General features: G+C 36.3%; 1 protein-coding gene across 4 annotated transcripts in view; it reads right to left on the bottom strand.

Moving 5' to 3' along the window:
• The window catches only part of LOC307159534 (transmembrane protein 132C), a 248,048-nt gene that overhangs the window by 22,932 nt on the left and 203,264 nt on the right, over nucleotides 1-21,852 (bottom strand). For all 4 annotated transcript variants that reach the window (XM_079872967.1, XM_079872966.1, XM_079872968.1 and 1 more), the window contains one exon: nucleotides 15,197-15,340. In XM_079872967.1, coding sequence (XP_079729093.1) covers nucleotides 15,197-15,340 — 144 coding nt within the window. The remainder of the gene's footprint in view (nucleotides 1-15,196; nucleotides 15,341-21,852) is intronic.

The following is a 21,852-nucleotide window of genomic DNA, read 5'->3' as shown; positions in this document are numbered from 1 at the left end:
TAATAAAAAATTTCTTAAGGATAAAAACATCTTAGCTAATGCAGTAAACTACATGGGGAAAATTAACAACAGAGCCCAAATGATTAAATTTAGTTGCTATTTATTTTTAGATATAGTAATCAACACACACACACACACACACACACACACACACACACAAAACAAGTGCTGTAAATTGCACATAAGGCAGGTTTTGCATTAACTTCGAAATCTAATTATAAAGTTAATTTTCTACTCCAATTCATTTTTGAAATATAATCATTTACACAGTGGCTGTCATAACTTGTTTTTATGACAAATTTATTTAAACATACATTAAATAATCAAGACATTACTAACAGGTTACGTAAATATAATGAATAGGCTAATATAGTGCATATACGAAATGCTTCTTTCTAGAGTTAATTTCTCTAGCGAACTAACAGGCTGTCGACACTAAATGTCTGAGCTAAATGTAATGCTACGTGAGATATTCTCAAGCTGTTAAGTTTAACGCGTTAAAAATCAACGCAATTAACGCAGTTATATATATATATATATATATATGTATATATATATATATATATATATATATACATATATATATATATATATATATATATATATATACATATATATATATATATATATATATACACACACACACACAGTTACATATATATATATATACAGTTATATATTATATTATATTATCGCAGTTAATATTGAAGGAACAGGTAAATGTGGCATTTATTATATAGGGTTTATGTGAAGATTGTTTTAAGTTCACTTAAATTAAAAGTTGCATTCTGATTCCCCCTTGAATCAGAATTAAATCTCAATTATGCTGTACATTAAAATCTTTATTAATTAATGATATCTGCAATACATTCATGTTGGTTCTGTTCTGTTTACACTAAGGGGGGTTATTGTTGCTCTCCCTGCTCTTATCCATACTAGGCTGCATGGATGCCAGGGAGTTTTTGGCCAGAACAGAACCATACCGCCAATCTATATATAGTGGTCCTGACAGTGTTCCAAACCCGTAAGACATTCGTTCATCTTCGGAACACAAATTAAGATATTTTTGATGAAATCCGAGAGGTTTCTGACCCCACATAGGCAGCAGCGTCATTGGAACTTTCAAGGCCCAGAAAGGTAGTAAAAACATTGTTAAAATAGTCCATGTGACTACAGTGGTTCAACCTTAATGTTATGAAGTGACGAGAATACTTTTTGTTCGCAAAAAAAACACAAAATAAGGTTATTCAACAATCTCTTCTCTTCCACGTCATTCTCCTCAGAGAGAAGAGATTTGACATCAGTAGCGGTATTGGTATCGGTGATGCCTTCTTTCATATAAAGATTTTAAACAAATATTGAAAATATAGATTACTGTCTTTATGTTGTTTATCCATTAATTTGGAGATTAAATGTGAAATTATTACAATATAAAAATATATGAAAAACTTTAATATTAGGTTTTATTAATCATGATTATTTATGTGAAAAATGTGCGATTAATTAGTTAATTTTTTTCATTTGATTGACAGCACTATATATATATATATATATATATATATATATATATATGTATGTGTGTGTGTGTGTGTGTGTGTGTGTGTGTGTGTGTGTGTGTGTGTGTGTGTGTGTGTGTGTGTGTGTGTTTTCTCTCTACTTTCCTCCCATCTTGTAGCTGATGGCGTATTATTTCATGACTTCGGAACGAACCTGTATAAACACTTCCCTTCGTCAAAGCCAAAGAGCTGAGCCATGGGTTTGATGACACTGAAAAATCGATTTAATCTCTGTCTCTATTTTAAAGAGAGGAGGAGAGGAGACTGGGCAATGAGAGAGAGAGAGAGAGAGAGAGAGAGAGAGAGAGAGAGAGAGAGAGAGAGAGAGAGAGAGAGAGAGAGAGAGAGAGTGAGTGAGTGAGTGAGAGAGACAGAGAGAGAGAGAGAGAGAGAGAGAGAGAGAGAGAGAGAGAGAGAGAGAGAGAGAGAGAGATGAAGGCCAGTGTATCTTTGTGGAGAAGAGCACTATAAAGAGAAAATTATGTCTCGACAAGAAAGGCGAACAACCCAAAAAACAATCGGAGGTTTTCTAATACCTCTATAAAATGAATATATAAATAGAATATATAAATTCTACATAAACAGAAGAATTAATATTTCTTTAGCAAAAAATGCTACTATTAAAGGAAATAAAGCAATTAAACAGTTTATGAAGAAGTAATCTTCAAGAACCTCAAAACAATAATTCAATTATATTTTTAGAACTTTTATTAAAGGGACAATGTGTAGGAATTTCTCCCATCTAGCGGTGAAATTGTATTTTGCATTCAAATGAATAGTGCTCTACAGCGCCTAGCTTTTTCAAATGCGTGTTGCTTCTACGGTAGCCCTTATGTACCAAAAAGCTATGACAGGATGTCTTCTAATTGCACTTCATCGAGTTTTCCTTCGGGTGAACAGGTTTGTTATTTCAAACAAACTGCAACTTGACACAACGAACAAACGGATGTTTGATAGAATTGAAAGTTTCCAAAGGCAGAGAAGCGACCAAGCAATGAAAAAAAGCTTGTAATTTAGACCATAACATTGACTTACCTGTTGAGAAGAAAGCAGGCAAGTTCAGCGTCTCTTTTGAAAGCTTACTCCTGCATCAACTCTTTCCACCTTGAAAAAAGCTATCCCGACATTAACCCTTGTTTTTTGCAATCTCCGGTCCTGTGGCTCCACAAAAGTATGGTCCTCCATTATAAATAACCGTGCAGTGCAGCCTTTTAAACTTGCCGGGGCAGTCTCTCAAATCTTCTTGTCCGGTTCAGCTGCTTTCAGTCACGTGGTGCTGGCTCTGAACGAAAACGCGTTGTGGAAACGCGTTGGCCTAGTACTTTTTGTCCCTCTCTGCTATTATAGTTTTTCAAGATGGCGGAACGACATGGAAGCTAGGGCTGAACGATTAATCGCAACAAAACCGCACGCGATTTGCGATTATCTTACGCGCAGCTTGTCAGTGGAGTGCGGCTGATCGGTAGTAAATACTGCTCTATCTGAACGCCAGAGGGCGCTAAATATGCCCCGCCGCAGAAGTACAATAACGGCGCATCATTCCAGGAAATCCCTATCGCTGTAGCTGAATAAACAGAAGATTGAAACGCTTTGATTAAACATGACTTATAAATACATAACTGCCTTATTCTGTGTCAGAAGCACATCATCTCACAGAAGGAGGAGCTCAATTGTCATTATGAAGTGAGTTTGGAGTAAATGCATGTTATTAAATGTTGTCTGTTGTTGGACAAGAGGTTCATAAATGATTCTCGTGTTTGGAAAGATGTTTGACGCGTGTTGCTTTTTCAAATGCACGTTATAAGTGACTCAAACTCACAGTGCTTTCAGATGGAGCCGCGTTTACTGAGCCGTACTTAACTGCCAAACTGCGCATAAAAAATAATCGCAGCCTTTGCGATTTTAAAATCGCGATAAGCCATCTCGATTTAAGTGCGATTACATGGAAAGTGCGATTAATCGTTCAGCCCTAATGGAAGCCTCCGTGGACCTACCTGTCCCATGTATATAAAGATAATAAATTCTTCATTTACGAGGATAAGTCAGATCATTGGCAGAGGTATTTGTACACCATTGAGGACATATTTATGAATAAAAATATTGATTTTAGATAATAAAATACTTAAAAAACTACACATTGCCCCTTTAATATATGTGTATTTAATACTTTACTCAATTAAAATGTCATGCATTGTGTTGATCTCAGTTGCTCTTTTCTGCTTGATTTCTTCTTCCAGCAGAATGCTGCTTTCCCTGTTTTCTGTTCTTTTCTCCACTTTATTTCCACTCTTTCTGTTCTGTGTCTTCTTCCACTCTCTGCTCATATCTGGAGTGATAAATCACAGATTATTTGGCTGACAATGCAAAACAGCGCCAGGTGCCGCAATCCACCAATCCCATCATCCGCCCAGCTCGCAAATTACTCGGAAGAATTGGCACTTGCCTCTCAGCCGCGTTGAGGAGGAAAAGACAGAGACAGAGATTGGTAGCGGGCAAAGAGGAGGCAAGAGAGGGCGAGAGGAAGAGAGAAGAAAAGAAAGAGGAAGACAAAGATGGTGGGCATCAGCTGGAAGGGGTGGAATCAATTTCCTGGACAGGCAAGAGCAGCTCAGGTTCACTGCTTGCAGAGAAATGGTCAGATATAAAGAGAGGTTTTTAAAACAGATAGATGATCCCACACAGGGATCATTTTCACTTTTACTGCCTGATGCTGCAGATTGTTACAAGCTCATCTAAACTTCCTTATGCTCTAATGAACCTGGTACAAAATCATGAGCATATATTTGGGTAGTAAAAATACTGGTAAAGATACTTAAGTTAAAATTCTGAAAAAACAAGTACAATGCAAGTTAATTTGTTCATTTTTTAAGGCATTTTATTCCTTTTAAAAATTAAATTATTAATCAAATATATATATATATATATATATATATATATATATATATATATATATATATATATATATATATATACAGTACTGTGCAAAAGTCTTAGGCATGTTAATAACCCCCCCAAAAAAATGGTTTTAAGTCAGTTATTTATATCTTTTGCTGTAGTGTGTCAGTAGGAAATATCAGTTTACATTTCCAAACATTCTTTTTGCCATTAATTGTAATAATCCAGTGAGATTTGTGTATGCACAAGGAGTCTGACAACAGCCGGTATGATCTGATCTCACCATCATCGAGTCCGTCTGTGATTACATGAAGAAACAGAAAAAACTGAGACAGACTAAATCCAGAAGAACTGTGGGAACGTCTCCAAGATGCTTGAAGAAACCTTCCTGCAAAGCTACCTGAAAAACTATGCGCAAGTGTATCTGGACAAACGCCGTTTTAAACGCAAAGGGTCGTTACACCATATATTGATTTGAATTAGTTAATAGAAGTTAAATCATAAATAAATTCAATTTGTGATTTTATTTTTGAAAGCATTCTCACTTTACAGCATTTTAACACAAGTGCCAGTACTTTTCACAGTACTGTAGCTTTGCAGGAAGGTTTCTTCAAGCATCTTGGAGACGTTCCCGCAGTTCTTCTGGATTTAGTTTGTTTAATTTTTTTTTCTGTTTCTTCACGTATTCACAGACGGACTCGATGATGGTGAGATAAGATCATACCGGCTGTTGTCAGACTCCTTGTGCATACACAAATCTCAGTGGATTATTACAATTAATGGCAAAAATAATGTTTGGAAATGTAAACTGATATTTCCTACTGACACACTACAGCAAAAGATATAAATAACTGACTTAAAACCATTTTTTTTTGGGGGGGGGGGGGGGGGGGGGGTATTAACATGCCTAAGACTTTTGCACAGTACATGTTTTTTTTTCTTTATTATTAAAATAACCGAATACTTTAATTTAGCAAGGATGCATTAAATCAAATAAAGTTGATCCGTGACAGTAAAAGCATTTACAATTTTACAAAAGATTTCTATTTCAAAATAAATGCTATTCTTTTAAAGTTACTATTCATTCAAGAATTCTGAAAAAAGTATCAAAAAGTATCGAAATATATTAAGGTTTCCACAAAAATATTAAGCAGCATGACTGTTTTCAACTTTGATAATAATAAGAAATGTTTCTTGAGCACCAAATCAGTGACAATGAAGACTGGAACAATGGCTGCTGAAATGAATTACATTTTAAAATATATTAAATGAAAACATTTAATACATTAAATACAGCCTTGATAGGCATTAAATACCTCTTTTAAAATCATTAAAAAATCGAATCTTTTTTTATTTTTTTTATTTCAGTCTATCCACTGTCTATGTTGAATATATATCAAGGAAAACATTTAATACATAAAAACTGCAGAATTTAAAATTTCTGTGTACATGTATACTTGTATACCTGCCTAACTTTTTTTAAAATGTCCCTACCAATAAACCAAACCCACGGCCCTGAACTAGATTAATGCTGAGAACAGCTTGGTCTCTGAACTAGTTTATAGTTTGCACTCACATGAACACTGATATAAAGTTAAAGTTACCCGCTCCTCCAAGCTTGCCTTTCTTCTACAGAGTTTACACAGTAATTGAATTTGAATTTAAAGCATTTCCACTCCAGAAGGCGATAAATTCAGATTCCAGCTTCTAAATGTGACACTGCCTGCGGATAGAGACTCCCATAGTGCCTTGTGGGGGGATTTGGCACTGTTAAATGTACATTATGAGTTTAAAACTTCATCTGTCAATCTTCCCCTTTAGGTGATTTCTCAAAATGCACACCTACAGAGTAAGATTTCTGATATTAGACCCACATAGTATAAACATTTCTCTCTCCTTATGTTCACTCTCCTTATGTTCACTCTTCAAGCACTTAGCTTAGCATAATTTGATTTTTTTGTGATTGATCATAGCGCTCATCGTTGCCTGTTCCCTTGCATTCATGACGTGGGACTTAAAAGCTCAGCAAATGATCAGAGTGTCACAGAGAAACACAGAGGCGAAAAAAGATTAATAGACAGAGTAGGAGAGAGGGAGGCAAAAGAGAGTTCAAATGTGTGGTGCTAACCTTAAGTCTTATTTCTTTAATCAGAGAGCATGCAATCACCAGTCATTAGTGAGTCATGAACTCTCCAGTCCATGGGGTCTTCCCTCATTTTTTTCACACAGATTATTGTAAAAAAAATATATATTTTTAAAAATAATAATAATAAAAAAGTGACAACTTGCCCCAGTCTCTCATATTTTGTTTGCCTGGTAAGTGTCTTCTTTTCCCCAAAATATTTTTCAGTTGTAGAAAAAAAAAGTCAGATTTGTGAACAAATAAACTTAAAATTATGAGAACTTTGTGAATACAATACTGAAAATGTAAGTCGTTTATCTTCCCCTACACCATATAGCTCTCAAATGTCTTTCATTCTTGTGCACATTCAAACCTGGTGCCTCAAAACACATCAAAAACATGAAACAACACAAGGGTAAGGGTAAATAATGACAAAATGTTCAAAGTCGTATGTCTTCGGTGACTCTCTGAAACACTTGGAGCAGGCGGGTTGATTTCTGCGAGTCAGTTTGTCCTAGAATGGGAAGTCAGGTCCTTTTCAAACTTCTGAAATTGATATGCGGCATTTACATAATATTTGCATACGTATATAAGTCATGGGTGTCCCCAATATGTCTGATATTATTATTAGTGGTCTAAACCTTCATCAACATATTCTCTTTGGGAGATGAACTAAAAACAAAGCCCTTCTTTGAGACAGGTCAAAAGATACACATATTCCCACAAATAGTGTCCTTAGAAAATGGAGCAGTTGAGCAGTAACGATAAAGCCAAAAAGACCTCAAACCCGGACAGGTTCACTGAAATGAATGGGCCAAAAAAATTATTTACTAGTTATCAATAAACATTAAATGTCAACTTCGGGACTCTTTTCTTCTCCGATACCCCTGCATCTCCGCTACAATCTGTCATTGTTTCCCATAAACACCTTTAAGCGCTGTTCCATCTGTGTGAGCGTGTGTATTTGGTTACTTACACAGTATGCTATCATATCATGTGAAGTCAATCTCTTGTAACATATCTGATTAGAAAATACTGCCATCACTGCACAGCACCAGCAGCTATGCCAGTCCCATTTTCCATGGTGTCGATTTGAGTACTGTTTGGGCACACACACACACACACACACTCAAACACAGATGGAAGCTTTGTTCTAAGGTGTTTATAGTGAAAAAACTCCAGCATATTGTTGAATAATTCAGAAGAAAAGGCCTTTTAACATAACAGAAAGTTTCCATATGTCTGTCAGCATGCTGCATGTCAGATAACAGTATCTGCCAGCATTATGCTTGAAAGATAATACACATAAATATACAAGAAGTTGAAGGAACACGCCGACTTTTCGGGACTTTAGCTTATTCACCGTATCCCCCAGTTACATAAGTCCATACATACTCGTTTCATCTCCGTGCGTGCCGTAACTCTGTCTGACGGACCCACCCCTAGCCTAGCTTAGCACAAAGACTGGAGGTAAACGGCTCCAGCTAGCATACTGCTCCCAATAAGTGACAAAATTACACCAACATTTTCCTATTTATATGTTGTGATTTGTATAGTCACAGCATGTAAAAATAACAAGGTCACATGAGACACAGCCATCTTCTAACCGTATACATACTGGGAACTATATTCTCAGAGGGCGAAGCACTGCTACTTGGGTGTAGTGATTTACTTCAACTCAGAGCAAACTCTCTGCTCCTCATCATGGGGCTTCTCAGGTGCTGCGAGCATATCACTCCGCCCAAGTAGCAGTGCTTCGCCTTCTGAGAATATAGTTCCCAGGATTGTATACGATGGCTGTGTCTCATGTGACCTTGTTATTTGTACACGCTGTGACTATACAAATCACAACATGTAAATAGGAAAATGTTGGCGTTGTTTTGTCACTTATTGGGAGCAGTTTGTTTGCTGGAGCCGTTTACCTCCAGTCTTTGTGCTAAGCTAGGCTAGTGGTGGGTGTGTCAGACAGAGTTACGGCACACACGGAGATGAAAAGGGTATGTATGGACTTATTTAACTCTGGGGGATACGGTGAATAAGCTAAAGTCCCAAAAAGTCGGCGTATTCCTTTAACCCTCTGAGGTCGGCAAACGCGCCCGCGCGTTTTGCTGCATTTTCTTCACATTGTAGCACTATAAACTTAAATTACTCCGTCATTTATGGTCATACAGAAAAAAGAAATATAAAAAAAGAATCTGTGATATTTCTACTTTTGTATGTGTCCACTTACAATCAAATCAAAACATTGTGCTTTTGTAAAATAAAGAAAATAAACAGGGTGTGCGTTCTGCCTCTCCGTCGCGGTGAACTTTTTTTTCTTGAGCACGTCTATAAACTGAAACAAAACTCAGCGAATACTTGTCACACATTTATGAGCCATATACCTTTATAAACATTTAAGTGTGTACTTTTAAATGATCGGATTCAAACTGAAAACAAATATTCTCTGTTTAAGTAATTTGTATAAAACCAACAAGATGTCCAGCTTCTCAAACGCTTCCTAATTTATTTTTAATTTGACCACGCCTACTCGCGCAAAAGATATTCACATGCAAATCTCCACATAGAACACGAACGTGCTCATTACCTCAAAAACAAAACACCAAAACACTTCATAAGTCTCTGCTTTTCGTCGAGTTTGAAAGAAGCGCCATGAGCTTACATTGGAATTACCTCAGAAGAAGAAGAACGCGATTTGAAGACAAGAAAGATACAGGTAAGAAATTCTTACATATTAGTTTGTTATTGTTGCATAAATTTCACATTGCAGTTGAACTGTTGCTAGATATATGGTGAATATTATAATATTTAGACCCGTGTTTACTGTTACTGTGTTTGTGGATATCTGCTCAAACGTAGATATGTAGGATATGGTAACCATAATGTTTTATATTTGAGCGCGATCGCGTTTGAATGTATCATATTTTGGATCGCGATCGCGTTTGAAAAGCAAAACACCAAACATTAGGCTTCATGTTTTTACTATTATGTCATTTCATATCATCATAACGAATGGAAACATTTGAAGTAACATGATAATCAATATATTTTTCTCTAGCTTAGTTGTTACTGAAATCTTTTGGAAGATTTATAGGCTGCTATTTATTGTTATTATTATTTTATGCAGCACTGCGCATAGCCTATGCCTACAAGGCACAACAAACCTGGTGTTCATTATATTATATACAATATATATATTGTTGGAAACATTTGTGTGTGTGTGTGTGTGTGTGTGTGTGTGTGTGTATTCTGTGAATTTTAAAAAGCAATTTTAACCAGAAAAATCTCAAATTTATTCCCAAAATCGTGCAGGCCTTTCTCTTGATATCAGTATGTTCACTTTTTTTTTCTTTCAGGGCCCAGATGCCACTGAGTCCTGCTGACTTCAACATTCACACGAGTCTCTGTACATGAACATGGTAAAGTGAAAATCAAACACCTTGAAAATGAAAGGTATGTACAATGTTTTTAGGAATGGCACAAAGGTCTCTTTCTTTGGATCATTGTTTTCAATAAGTGATTTTTTGTCATTTGTTGTGTATCTTTGGATTATGTTGTGTTGTAAATAAATCCAAACAATCTAAAAGCCATTTTTTTTTAAATCTCCTCATTCTTTGTGCAAGGTTGCTCAGAATGATAGGGCCTGATAAGCTCCTAATAGGGCCATTGGGGAGTGTCTTTGTCTTTCTCAGGTGTGAAAATCTTACATATTAATGAGGTGATCCGCCCCTCCCGCATAAAGCTTTTTCACACAAAACACGTCGTAAAATTTTTAAATCAATATATTGTCTTATCTGAATGAGCAGTCAGGGTGATTTTCACATAGTTTTAGAGCAAATATTCTAGACTACGTGATTCAATTTTCAAAAGTCTTGTGAAGAAATAATGGGTTTCATGACCTTATTTCAGTGAGAATTTTTCTTTGTATTTTCACAAACCACGCATAAATGTCATTATCTCAAAACTACAAACTTTTACACACATGCTGCTGATATATTATTGTAGCAGAGTTTGTGCTGAATACAGTGTAATTAGACTTTAGCCATGAAAATGTCACAAGTAACAGAAATAACCACAAATGTCAGAGCATGTCAGAACACCTCCAGGGCCCAGAAAACGGCTCAGACCTCAGAGGGTTAAGCAGCGCATACTACGGCATGCTTAGCCGTTTTATGGATTGTGATGAAAAGTGCCCAACGGATACCCTGTCGTTTGTTAAAATTCTATTGGCCATCACATGCAACGGGTAGTCCTGATAATGCTTTAAAAAAGGTGTTTAATAGCTCCCGTTGGGAAGATGAGGGTTTGGGGGGGGGGGGGGGGGGGGTAGGTTAACCGCTTCCTCCCCAGTCTCTCACATGGGCTCAGAGAGAGAGGAAGGTTAGGTCAAAGGCTATTACCAGAGCTGGAAAGAGCCCCTGGGAGGGTCTCGCAGGGTCCATTAGTTGTGAGTTACGGGTCCACTGGGTAGAAACAGCAGTATTATGGGAGCTTAGCCATATCCACTGTACATCCTAAGCTCAGAAAGAAGCTAGATCTATATAGTTTTAAAAGGGCGTTGCGGTGATTGATTAGCGGCTGGGATGTTTATGGGGGTTAGAAGCAGTTTATGTCCACATTATATTGAAATTTTTCTGATTATGCACTATAAGATCCTGCTCTTTTCTAATCATATCAAAATCACCCATGTGAAAATAGAACAGTAACCATATAAAAGAGATGAGGTTAGCTGTTTTTAAATGTTACAAATTCATATAATTTATTAATTAGAATTTTTTTTTAGAATCATTTTGCTGTTTAAATTTCCCTAAGAAAAGCCTATCCACCTTATTTTTAATATAAGAGAGGATACAGTTAACTTGAATATGCAAGGATTGCGGTGTCAGCCGCTTCCAAAAGCTGTACACAAAACAGTCTGTTATGCTGCTTGATGTTGCAAATTAGTATTTGTAATCATACTATTTTAATTTATTATTAAAATGATTAAGAATTACTTTGTTATTATAGTTACATAGTTATATAACTATAGTTATTTAACTATAATATATTTACCTATAAGTCTCACACATTCACAGGAACTAGTTTACATTTGCATTATAATAAGGTGGATAAATGTCTGTTTAATGACAGATTCTATTTTGACAACTTTTGGGACAAGTATTCAATGAACTGTATCATATAACCTAGACAAAAATGGTGGAAATGTTCAATAGCCGTTTTATAGCCAAGACTTTGAGGTATGTGCCTTATAGAAAAATGCACTTTTAACAAATAAACTCACCCTAAGCAATATTCACTGGACTGAAAAGTGACAGCTAGCCCTGTTCTCCCTAATTACACAATATGCTAAGCATAATTTTCTTCCCAAAATAATCTTTTACGAGATTGAACGATCTGGAGGGTTTCAGTAATACAAATTAATAATCACTTTAGGATCCACAACATATTTAGAAAAATGACTGTGTAATCTTAATGAAAAATTGATCATATCTAAGAAATGATTTCTGAAGATAAATAATTAAAAATGAACACACACACACACACACACACTGCAACTCTTAACCTCTCTCTTGACAAATATATTTAGTTTCTGTCTTGCTCAGCTGAACCTGAGAATAGGAGCGGTCTGATGCTCCTAACCTGATCAGAGTTTTACACGATTACGGGCTCGCCGGATATCTGCCCGCCAGTCACTGCAAAGTGAATGAGTTATTAAACGGATTAGCACCGTACACCTCTCCGCACCGTGCACTCTCTTACATAGAGGACACCTGCAGTGTCTACACTAGCCGAGATACAGTAAAACCAGATGATTTTCCACAACAAATGAAAGTGTTACAACAGAGAGTAAAACACACCGTGAAAGACTGAGAAAAAGGGGTGAGGATGTGAAAGATTGATTTATAATCCTCTTTGTTTTGTGTGTCCCCATGTGTCTGAGCATGTATACACACACACACACACACACACACACACACACACACACACACACACATTCTCTCACCCCTTCCTCCATGCCTCTGTCCTTCTTGTTCTTTGTCAAATTCAATTACCGCAGACATTACTGAGGGAGTCTTCACAGGAACCAATTAAGGCCATGGCCTCGCTCTCACAGACGCTGGTTAAAGAGTGGGATTTGAGCGCTAAAGCCTATGGGATCTCTTTAGCCGACTCCTTTATTTATTTGATCAGCCATCATTACGAGAGCCCTTCAACCCACACAAACGCGGAACTGATTAACCACAGCGTGTGACGATAAAGATAAGATCGCATTCACACCTGAACCTGCAGGGTGGCTATGTGACAAGGTGACATCTTTTATAAAAGACAACATTATCCTTTAGCTCAACCCTGAATGAATTAATTTATCGCCATTGAAAGAGAATGTGGTTTGTTTGCGAGCATTATTCTTTTCTTTGTTTATTTTTATATTGTACAAATAAAGCTGGGATATGCTAGCCTTTTGAACCTTTCCCGTAGTTGAGTTTATCCTGACGGTGCACTTCTGTATCTCGTCCTCAGTTGCAACGCTGTCATGTTTCCTGTTTACACCTGTCACGCATGTCACCCGGAGTTCAAGCACACATCTTTATGACAGCCGCAAGTAGACAGGTACACCTGCCGCAATTTCCCCACCACATGTTTCTGTCATGAAGCAGATTCTCTTCCTACCCTGATGCTCTTTCCCCCCCATCACAACACCAATAAAAAATGAGCGTCCTGTAATTCCCTTAATAACACGCTCTGTTGTTCAACTTTGCATTAAGGCTCTGGAATGAGTTTTTCATTGTTACTGGGTATTGATTGTATTTAAACTACATATTGCTGCTTGTAAATGGAAATTGCCTCAGCATCGGGAAGGTTCAGTTATTAGCTCAGAGCTCAGGAGAGCATGACAACGCAGACTCTGATGCTACTTTCACGCAACCCCCAAGGGTAAAATTGACTATTCGCCCCAAAAAGCAAGTGTTTATTATATTTTACAAAAGAAACAGAGAAAGAGTAATTTATAGTACGGTTTAAAAGTTTGGGGCAAGATTTTTTATTTTTATTTGAAAAAAAGTCTCTTATGCACATTATGGCTGCATTTATTTGATGTAACAGTAATAATGTGTAATATTATTACAATTTAAGACAACTGTTTTCTATTGAAATATATTTTCAAATATAATGCTGATTTGATGCACAAGAAACATTTCTTATTATTATCAATGTTAACATTATAAACTTTTGACCAAGTTAATGCATCTTTGGATGGTAGTATACACACACACACATACACACACACACACACACACACACACACACACACACACACACACACACACACACACACACACACACACACACACCTTTTGAAGGTACACTATGTAATTTTTTTTCTCAGAATTAACCAAACTGATAATCAATACATCATAAATCCTTCTTCCAAAACAGGTTTTTATATAACCCTGCTTCACTATGGTAAGCCTAATATAAGTGTAATATTTTAGACCTGACGGGAAGGTTTTTCACGGGAAATTGCGAGAAAGGTGGATATGGAACACAGCCGTTTTTAAAAAACACAGAATAGAGGAGAGTCTGCTGACAAAAAGAGAATGTGACAGAGCTCGTGATAAAACTATAATCAAGGTTGGCTTGGCTTTTCGGAGATGGAGAGAACCGAGAGACTGAGAGAGGCGAAGCGGAGATGTCGTTGTTATTATTACTCAACAGGTGAGTAAGGTATTTGAACAGATGAATTGCCATATATACAGTAGCTCTCTAAAAGAGTTCATTGTAAAGCATGATCTATTCTGAAGCTACAGTAACGCCGCAATGTTCTTCTGCAAAATGCATGTTTTTTTGTTGTTTTTTTACGTTTATTTTTTTAACCGCTAGAGGGCCAAAAGTTACATAGTGTATACCTTTAAATAAATGTACTTCAAAAAGCTCAAAATCCCTTACATTACACACTAGACATTTGGCTATTTTTCAACAGAGAAACTTTAAAATTAAATCTATGAAACACGTCCAGTTGGGACCAGATAAACCCAAAACCACAAGTCCAGTAAAATGACCAGTGTGCACTGTAAACATCTTCAGCAATAATTACTTGCTGAATTGAATAAGAATAACCAGACAGGTTGAAATGAACAAACAGACGGGTATGACGTGGCTGGCTTGTTTATCTTTTAAGGTGTTTCTTCCTGTTACATCAGAATTTTTCATCCTTATAATTCCTTCGTTCTTTTTTTGGGGGGTTCTGCTACCTTTCATGTCTTCATTTGCATCGGCTCAGTCATTTCATGTGATGTGACACATCTCGCGTTTGTCTTCCAGACAATTATTCAGTTCTGGAAATGTCTTTTTTTGTGTATGTGTGCATTTCTGAGTGTGTAACTCAAACCCAATAAAAAGAATAACTTTGCGGAGGGAAAAACACCTTTCACAGGCACCCACTGTTTTTCTTGTCTGTTCATCTCCTCTTTGCCACCAGTCTGGGCTTCCCTGAGTCACCCTGGAGCCTGTCGCTTGATGAAATCTATCGACAATGCAAGGCCCCACCTGTCTAAACTTTTGATGGAGAGCGGGGGGCAGAGGATGAAGAAGGTAACACAAAATAAAGCAGGTGAGCTCTCACCTTGAGGACGTCCTCATCTGTGGAGATGCAGGTCAAGGGGTCATCCACCTCTCTCACCGTTCCGTCCTGTTCCACAGAAACAACCTTTACCGGCATGGCAACGCGCCGTCCAGTCAGAATTGCTGTGTTCAGGATCTCTGTGTCCTATATGAAAGAGATATTTGCTGTTTAATTTCTATATACATTTAAATTAATCCCATTAAATATATATTTTTTTAAATATTAGAATATATTTATATAAAATTTGAAATACATTTGAAACTTTCCCAAATCAATTTTTGGGAACTTTTCAGCCCTGTCCTTTTACTCTCCTAATAAAATGATGGATGGAATACAGCTGAAATCCACCACAAACACAGATAAATTGATTTGAAAATAACAATCTGAAATAAATTGAGGTGCAGGGAAAGGCAAGTCTCTCTAATGTAAAGCTGATGCCTGCTGGCACTGTGATGTTTCATATCTCACGATTGCTTGGCTTTGACAGAGATTAATTATCATATTCTCAATTATGCAATCATTTCATCACATTCAGAGAGGGTTAATGGGTCTTCATGTGGGTTTGGGTCTCTCTGAATTCATCTCCTCAAGTATTTACCGCATAAATATTTAGCATGAGAACACATTCCTCTCAGGAGAAAACACTCCTTTATTGGAGAGAAAAGAAAGCGCGAGAGACAGAAAATGAGAGCGAGAGCTCGGAGGAAGCCTGGTCGTGGCCATAATTGACATTTTAACATTATGAAAAGGCTGGTAATTACGCTGAGAGGAGAGGTCAGTTATCGCAGTATCCATAGCGATAATGAGTCATTACAACGCCATCCAGAGAGAGAAGCTCAAAACCTCCACTAGAAATACAGAGAGAGAGAGGGCAGAGATTGGAAATATAAAATAAGAGCTGCCCTAAGTAAATTTTGCTTAATTTTTATTTATTTTTTTGCTACATAATAATGCACAGTTTGAAGGTCTTATAAGGACTATAAAGAATAGTTGTTGGTAATTGATATGGTTGATAGTTCTGTTTAGTTTAACATATGCTATTCTGTTAAATTACGGTGTTTAACTTGAAACAGCATATGTTTTGTGTTTCTCATTTACAGTACTAAACAAATGTGCAATATACAAGACCAAATTTACTAGCTCTGCAAGTATCTAGGTGAATGCCTTTAAAAAACGCCTTTCATATATTGAATCTAGTCTCTTTGCCACATTTGCATCGTATTATACAATGTATTAAACATGAAACACAAATTAAACAGTAAAATAAATATACACTATTCAAAAGTTTGAGGTCAGTACGATTTTTTTAAATAAATTAATATTTTCATTCAGTAATGATGCATTAAATTGATCACAAGTGAGGTGACAGTAAAAATTTTACACTCTTACAAAAAAAAAAATATTCAAAAGAAAATGCTGTTCTTTTGAAATTTCTTTTCATCAAAGAATCCTGAAAAAATCATCACAGTTTCCACAAAAAATTAAGCAGCACAACCATTTTCAACATTGATAAGGGCAATTTCTGAAGGACATTTCTGGTGTGACACTAAAGACTGGAGTAATGATGCTGAAAATGCAGCTTTGCTATCACAGGAATACATACCTTTTGAAATGTATTAACCTGTTAAGCTGCAACCCCACTTTTGAAAAATCCCCAGAAATGACATACCCAAACTGAAACAGATACAGTTCATGAACCCTTTGCACTAAAAGCACAAGTATGATCTCATTTGAAAGCTGACACCTGGTAGTTTATTGTAAATGTAGAATTAATTATTGTCATAATGATTTTTTTTTTTAAATAGCTTCAAAGTTTTGTAAAGTTATTAGAATTTTTTTTTTATGAAACATATTAATGAAAATAAAATTGAAGTTGGCACTGGAGCAATCTAGAAATGCACTACAGCTAAAGCCACATGTCTGACCATGTTATATTTAAAATATGAAGATAATAAGTCTAAAACTCTGTATTTAGTTAAATGTTTTTCAAGATCATGTCATGACTTTATTTTGATTAGGCTACTCTAAAAATGCTACTGATGTTTAGTCGTCGTCTAAGCATCCATTCAGTCTTTTGTCTCTATTGTTTTGTGGTGCAAACGAGCCCCATTCAGTCTCAGTCTCCCCCTGCACACATTCACACCTCTCCAGCCTGGTTATGGCTCGAAATATGCATTTCTTTTGTCTGCATTATAGTTACTAACGATTGGCTATTCACAGGGTTTTAATCCCTAATTTCTTTTATCAAAGTTCTCACTTCACATTTGAAGTGCACTAAATAGTGGTCAAATGCACTAAAACATATCAGTAAGCATTCTTATTTAGAACAAAATTCATAAAAGAATAACCCCTGGTGGCAGGTGCACCTGGGCTAGCTAGCATGTTAGCTTAGCACACCATCAATACACGACCATTTATGAGATTAAAACCATGTTTGTGCTCCAAACTTACTTCATAACGCAATCGAGTGTTTTAAATAATCTTCTGTGATATAATTTGGCTTCAGATAAAAAAAAAATCAGACAGAAAACATTATTTATAGTTTTATGCACGATGATAAAGTCTATATCGATTAGCATTACATTATAAATATAATATAAAATATAAAATACCTGGCATGGCTTGAAGAACACAGGCAAATCAAATATCATAGCAAACATGTTTATTGTCTTCAAAACATCTTTTATCTGCATATTACAACGATCTCTGTAGCTTTGTGTGTAGCAGTGACGTCCTGGAATGTCACATGATTATGGCTCTTCTTCATGTCCCATATATGGATTATTTTTTGTGCATATAGCGCCCTCAGGCTATTGGTATGAATTGAAAACACTGCACATCTCAGTAAGAAGCGATCATAATGATTACATCGACGCATTTGGGTATAAATTAAATAAATATTATTCCTGTCTTTAGAAATATGACGTGAATCTATGAGAATATATCAATATTTCTCCAAGTTTGCACATTTTTGAGCTAAAAGCCCTGAAGGACGTTGTTTTGTGTATCGCTGTCATGACGACAGCACGGGAGTTTTTTATGAATGAAAGCGGCTGACGTGCATAATTCATATTAAAGGTATCGACTCATTTTTTCATTTCATAACTCCTGACACAAATTAAGACATAACTGTCACTATAAGTTTCTCAGAATACAATAGTGGTCAAATACTGAAACTTGAGTATTATATCTTTTTAATGATGTATAGTTTGTCAAGGTATAACATTAAATCTGATAGTAACTTTGAACTATATAAATAAAAAAACGCTTCAGTGCGCCCACGCACTGGTGAAGCTTAACAGGTTAAAATAGAAAACAGCTATTTAAAATGGTAAACATTTTTATTTTTGATCAAACAAATGTAGCCTTGGTGAGCGCAAGAGACTTCTTTTAAAAACATAAAAAATCCCAAAACCTTTGAACAGTGTATATATAAAGATGCAAATAATTTTTTTAAATATCCAATCAGATTTTTCATGTTTAATATACTGTATACAATATATTGCATAAGAAAAATCTGTTGGAGATTTCAGAGTTTACTCTGAATGTGTGTCAGAGTAGAAAGAACTTGATTAGATGTGAGGCACACAAACATCTATTTGAAACAATTTAGTTAACTGTGGAAGGTGATAGTAAACAGTAGACAGTTCACTGCAAATCTATAAGCCTAATTTACATAAAAAGTGGGCATGTTTATGCTAAAAAGAACTGATTTAACTGAAAGTCCCATGCTGCATCTTAAAACCTGGTTAAACTGGACTGCAGCTGGTTAGTGAAGAAATTGAAATTTTAGCACTGAAATACCACTAGTGACAAGTGCATTCGCCCCAATGACTCATAAATAAATACAGAATACTACTTGTAATTGTATTAAACTCTGTCAGATGTTTAGTCTTATATGGCTTACGCATTAAATGCGCATTAAAATCAGGCACGTAGAAACCTCACCGATCTTCTACTCACACATGTGGGGCCAGGAGTGTATCACAACTACAGCTACCGACAGAATGAAAAAACAACAGTGTGTGTGTGTGTGTGTGTGTGTGTGTGTGTGTGTGTGTGTGTGTGTGTGTTTAGAAGAGGAATGGGAATGAGAGAAAAACAAAGGAGGAGACAATGCAATAGAGGAGGAAAAATCTACCTTTCTTTAACATGAGCAGTTTTTCATCTGGCGTCCTGACAGATAAACATGATGAATGAATGAAGGCTATAGGTTCATATCTACTTTATTCCACTTATCTACATATAAAGCTAAAAAATACTACTAAAAATATGTGCTATGACACACCAGTAAAAATAAAAACAATGCAGGCCAACCTACTAGCCAAACAACCACACAGCTCAACGAAAAAAATTAAAAAAAATTGTATGATGACATTAATAATAAGCCATAATAATAAAAAAACTGGAAGTAACGCTACTCTCTGAGTCTCTTGGCATGAATGAGCTGCTTCCACATAAAAAGACACACAAACACAAACACTGCATACAAACACACACTCTTGCACGCCTCTTCATATTCAAGACATCCAGCTGCAGCTCTCTCATGCAACCAGACTGAATAAATCATAATTGAGATCCATTACGTCACATTCCTAATCTCTTTATAACCATTCAACTAATGAATTTCACACTCCTCAAGTGGAGGAGAAGAGAATGAGGTAGCTTGTACTTTACAGGTGTCAGCGTGCATTATAAATCGTCTCTGTAAAATGGGAAGCATAGCAGCGGAATGCGAGCTCGGTCAGTCAAAGGGATGGATAATGCTCTTTGACTGGTCACCTGTCTGGGCCGAATGCATTTTATAAGTGCTTGGGACAGAGATGACTGATTGGATATGCGTAGCACAAGAATACCTCTTAGAGAGGAATGACAAAGATTAGTGCATAAATAACAACATGTGTTTGTGTTTTTTATGGGGGTGGGTGTCACTTTACTTTATTGTTCAGGCTGAGTATACTGTAGGTGATGGCATGATACAGATTGTGATACACAATTGATTCCCTAGTTTCTTGAAACTAATTGAAACTAGGGCTGGTCCGATTACCATTTTTTGAGCTTCGAAGCTTCGGTAGTAATGAACATCGAATATTCGAAGCTTCGGAGAGAGGGGGCTGAACATATTCTTCTCTCTAATAAAGCTCTATGTCTGTATGTCCGTTTGCATTTTGATTATTTCGAGAACCGTTCATCCAATCGACTTCACAAGGGAGTGCAGTGTTGCATTTGGTGCAATATAGATAGACACGCGAGACGCAACACATTCAGAATTAATAAACTTTTAGTAAACTACAGAACAGCGCGAGCGGGAAGCGGCGCGCCTCATGCGAGAACGGACACTGCACTTGTGATATAAAACGCACACACACAGGTCTGTTAAATTAAGCAATACTTTTAAGGTAGTCTAATATTTTTCTGACTAACAAATTACTGACACAGTAAAGGGTCGATTTAAATAAAGAAAAACGAAATTTAAATAAAGAAAAACGAAATTTAAATAAAGAAAAACGAAATTTAAATAAAGAAAAAACGAAATTTAAATAAAGAAAAACGAAATTTAAATAAAGAAAAACGAAATTAAGTTAAATTAAAACGAGATTAATTTAGTTTATAATAACGGGTAAAAAGGCTAATACATTTTGTTTCTATTATTCTATTTTCCACAATGTCAAAGCAACGTAGCTTAACCCAAAACACAAGTTTAGGCATGCACTTCTGTCCATACAAACTCTGCGCTCTAGCCAGAGCACTCCTGGCGTCGGTTCTAGTTCTAGCATGCACGCATTTTCCACGTGGCTCGAGCCGCGCCTGAGACGCGTGTCTCACGCAGGCAGTGTGCAAACTCCAACCTGTTAACATGGGAGCCTAAATAAAAATGGACACGCCACGCAGCCAGTGTGTCGCCGGCCTTATACAAGCGCGAATGAGAACCGTTGGCGGGGATCCCAGGTGTGCCAAAAAAAAAATACAAAAAATAAATAAATTCGAATGTCAAATTTTCAAATCGAATACCAACCCACCGAACGAATATTCGAATATTCGGGTCCAGCCCTAATTGAAACTAATGCAGACTAGCATAGCGGCATAAGAAAACAATGGCAATTTATCAATATTTTATTGTATAAGCAGTATATATACTGTTCCTGCACCAGGATTGCTTGTTTCCTCACAGCTATTCAAAACTCTCCTCTTACTCCCTTTGCACCTTCCCCTCTTCTATAAAGCTCAACAGTCGGGTTCCAAAATGAATAATCCCATTCCTTTTCTCCATAGACCTGAGCTACGAGGTTGTTAATCAATATGCTTTTGTTGAAGTCATCAGTTCATTTTATTTCAATTATGCTCAACAGTAGAATTCCAGGTGAAAAACTACATTAACCATGATTCAGCAGAGAAATCTCCACCATTCAGAGAATTGTGACAAATTGTGTCAAAATAACACTTTAGCGCCCATCCACTCCCATGAAACACTGCAAATGACGTAGAGTTAGTTTCCCTACGCTCTCAAACTACTTAAATATTTGTGTGCATTTAATACAATAAACATAAAAAACGTGTTATATAATAAACATCTTTAAATCAAAAGTTTTCTATTTCTCCATTTTTTTAAAATTTGCAATGCTTCATGGAATTGTAGTTATTTCCCTTATTAAAGC

The sequence above is a fragment of the Squalius cephalus genome, assembly GCF_949319135.1.
Source record: "Squalius cephalus genome assembly, chromosome: 5".
Classification (NCBI taxonomy): domain Eukaryota; kingdom Metazoa; phylum Chordata; class Actinopteri; order Cypriniformes; family Leuciscidae; genus Squalius; species Squalius cephalus.
The sequence above is the reverse complement of the archived record's forward strand: the minus strand, read 5'-3'. Positions and strand labels throughout refer to the sequence as shown.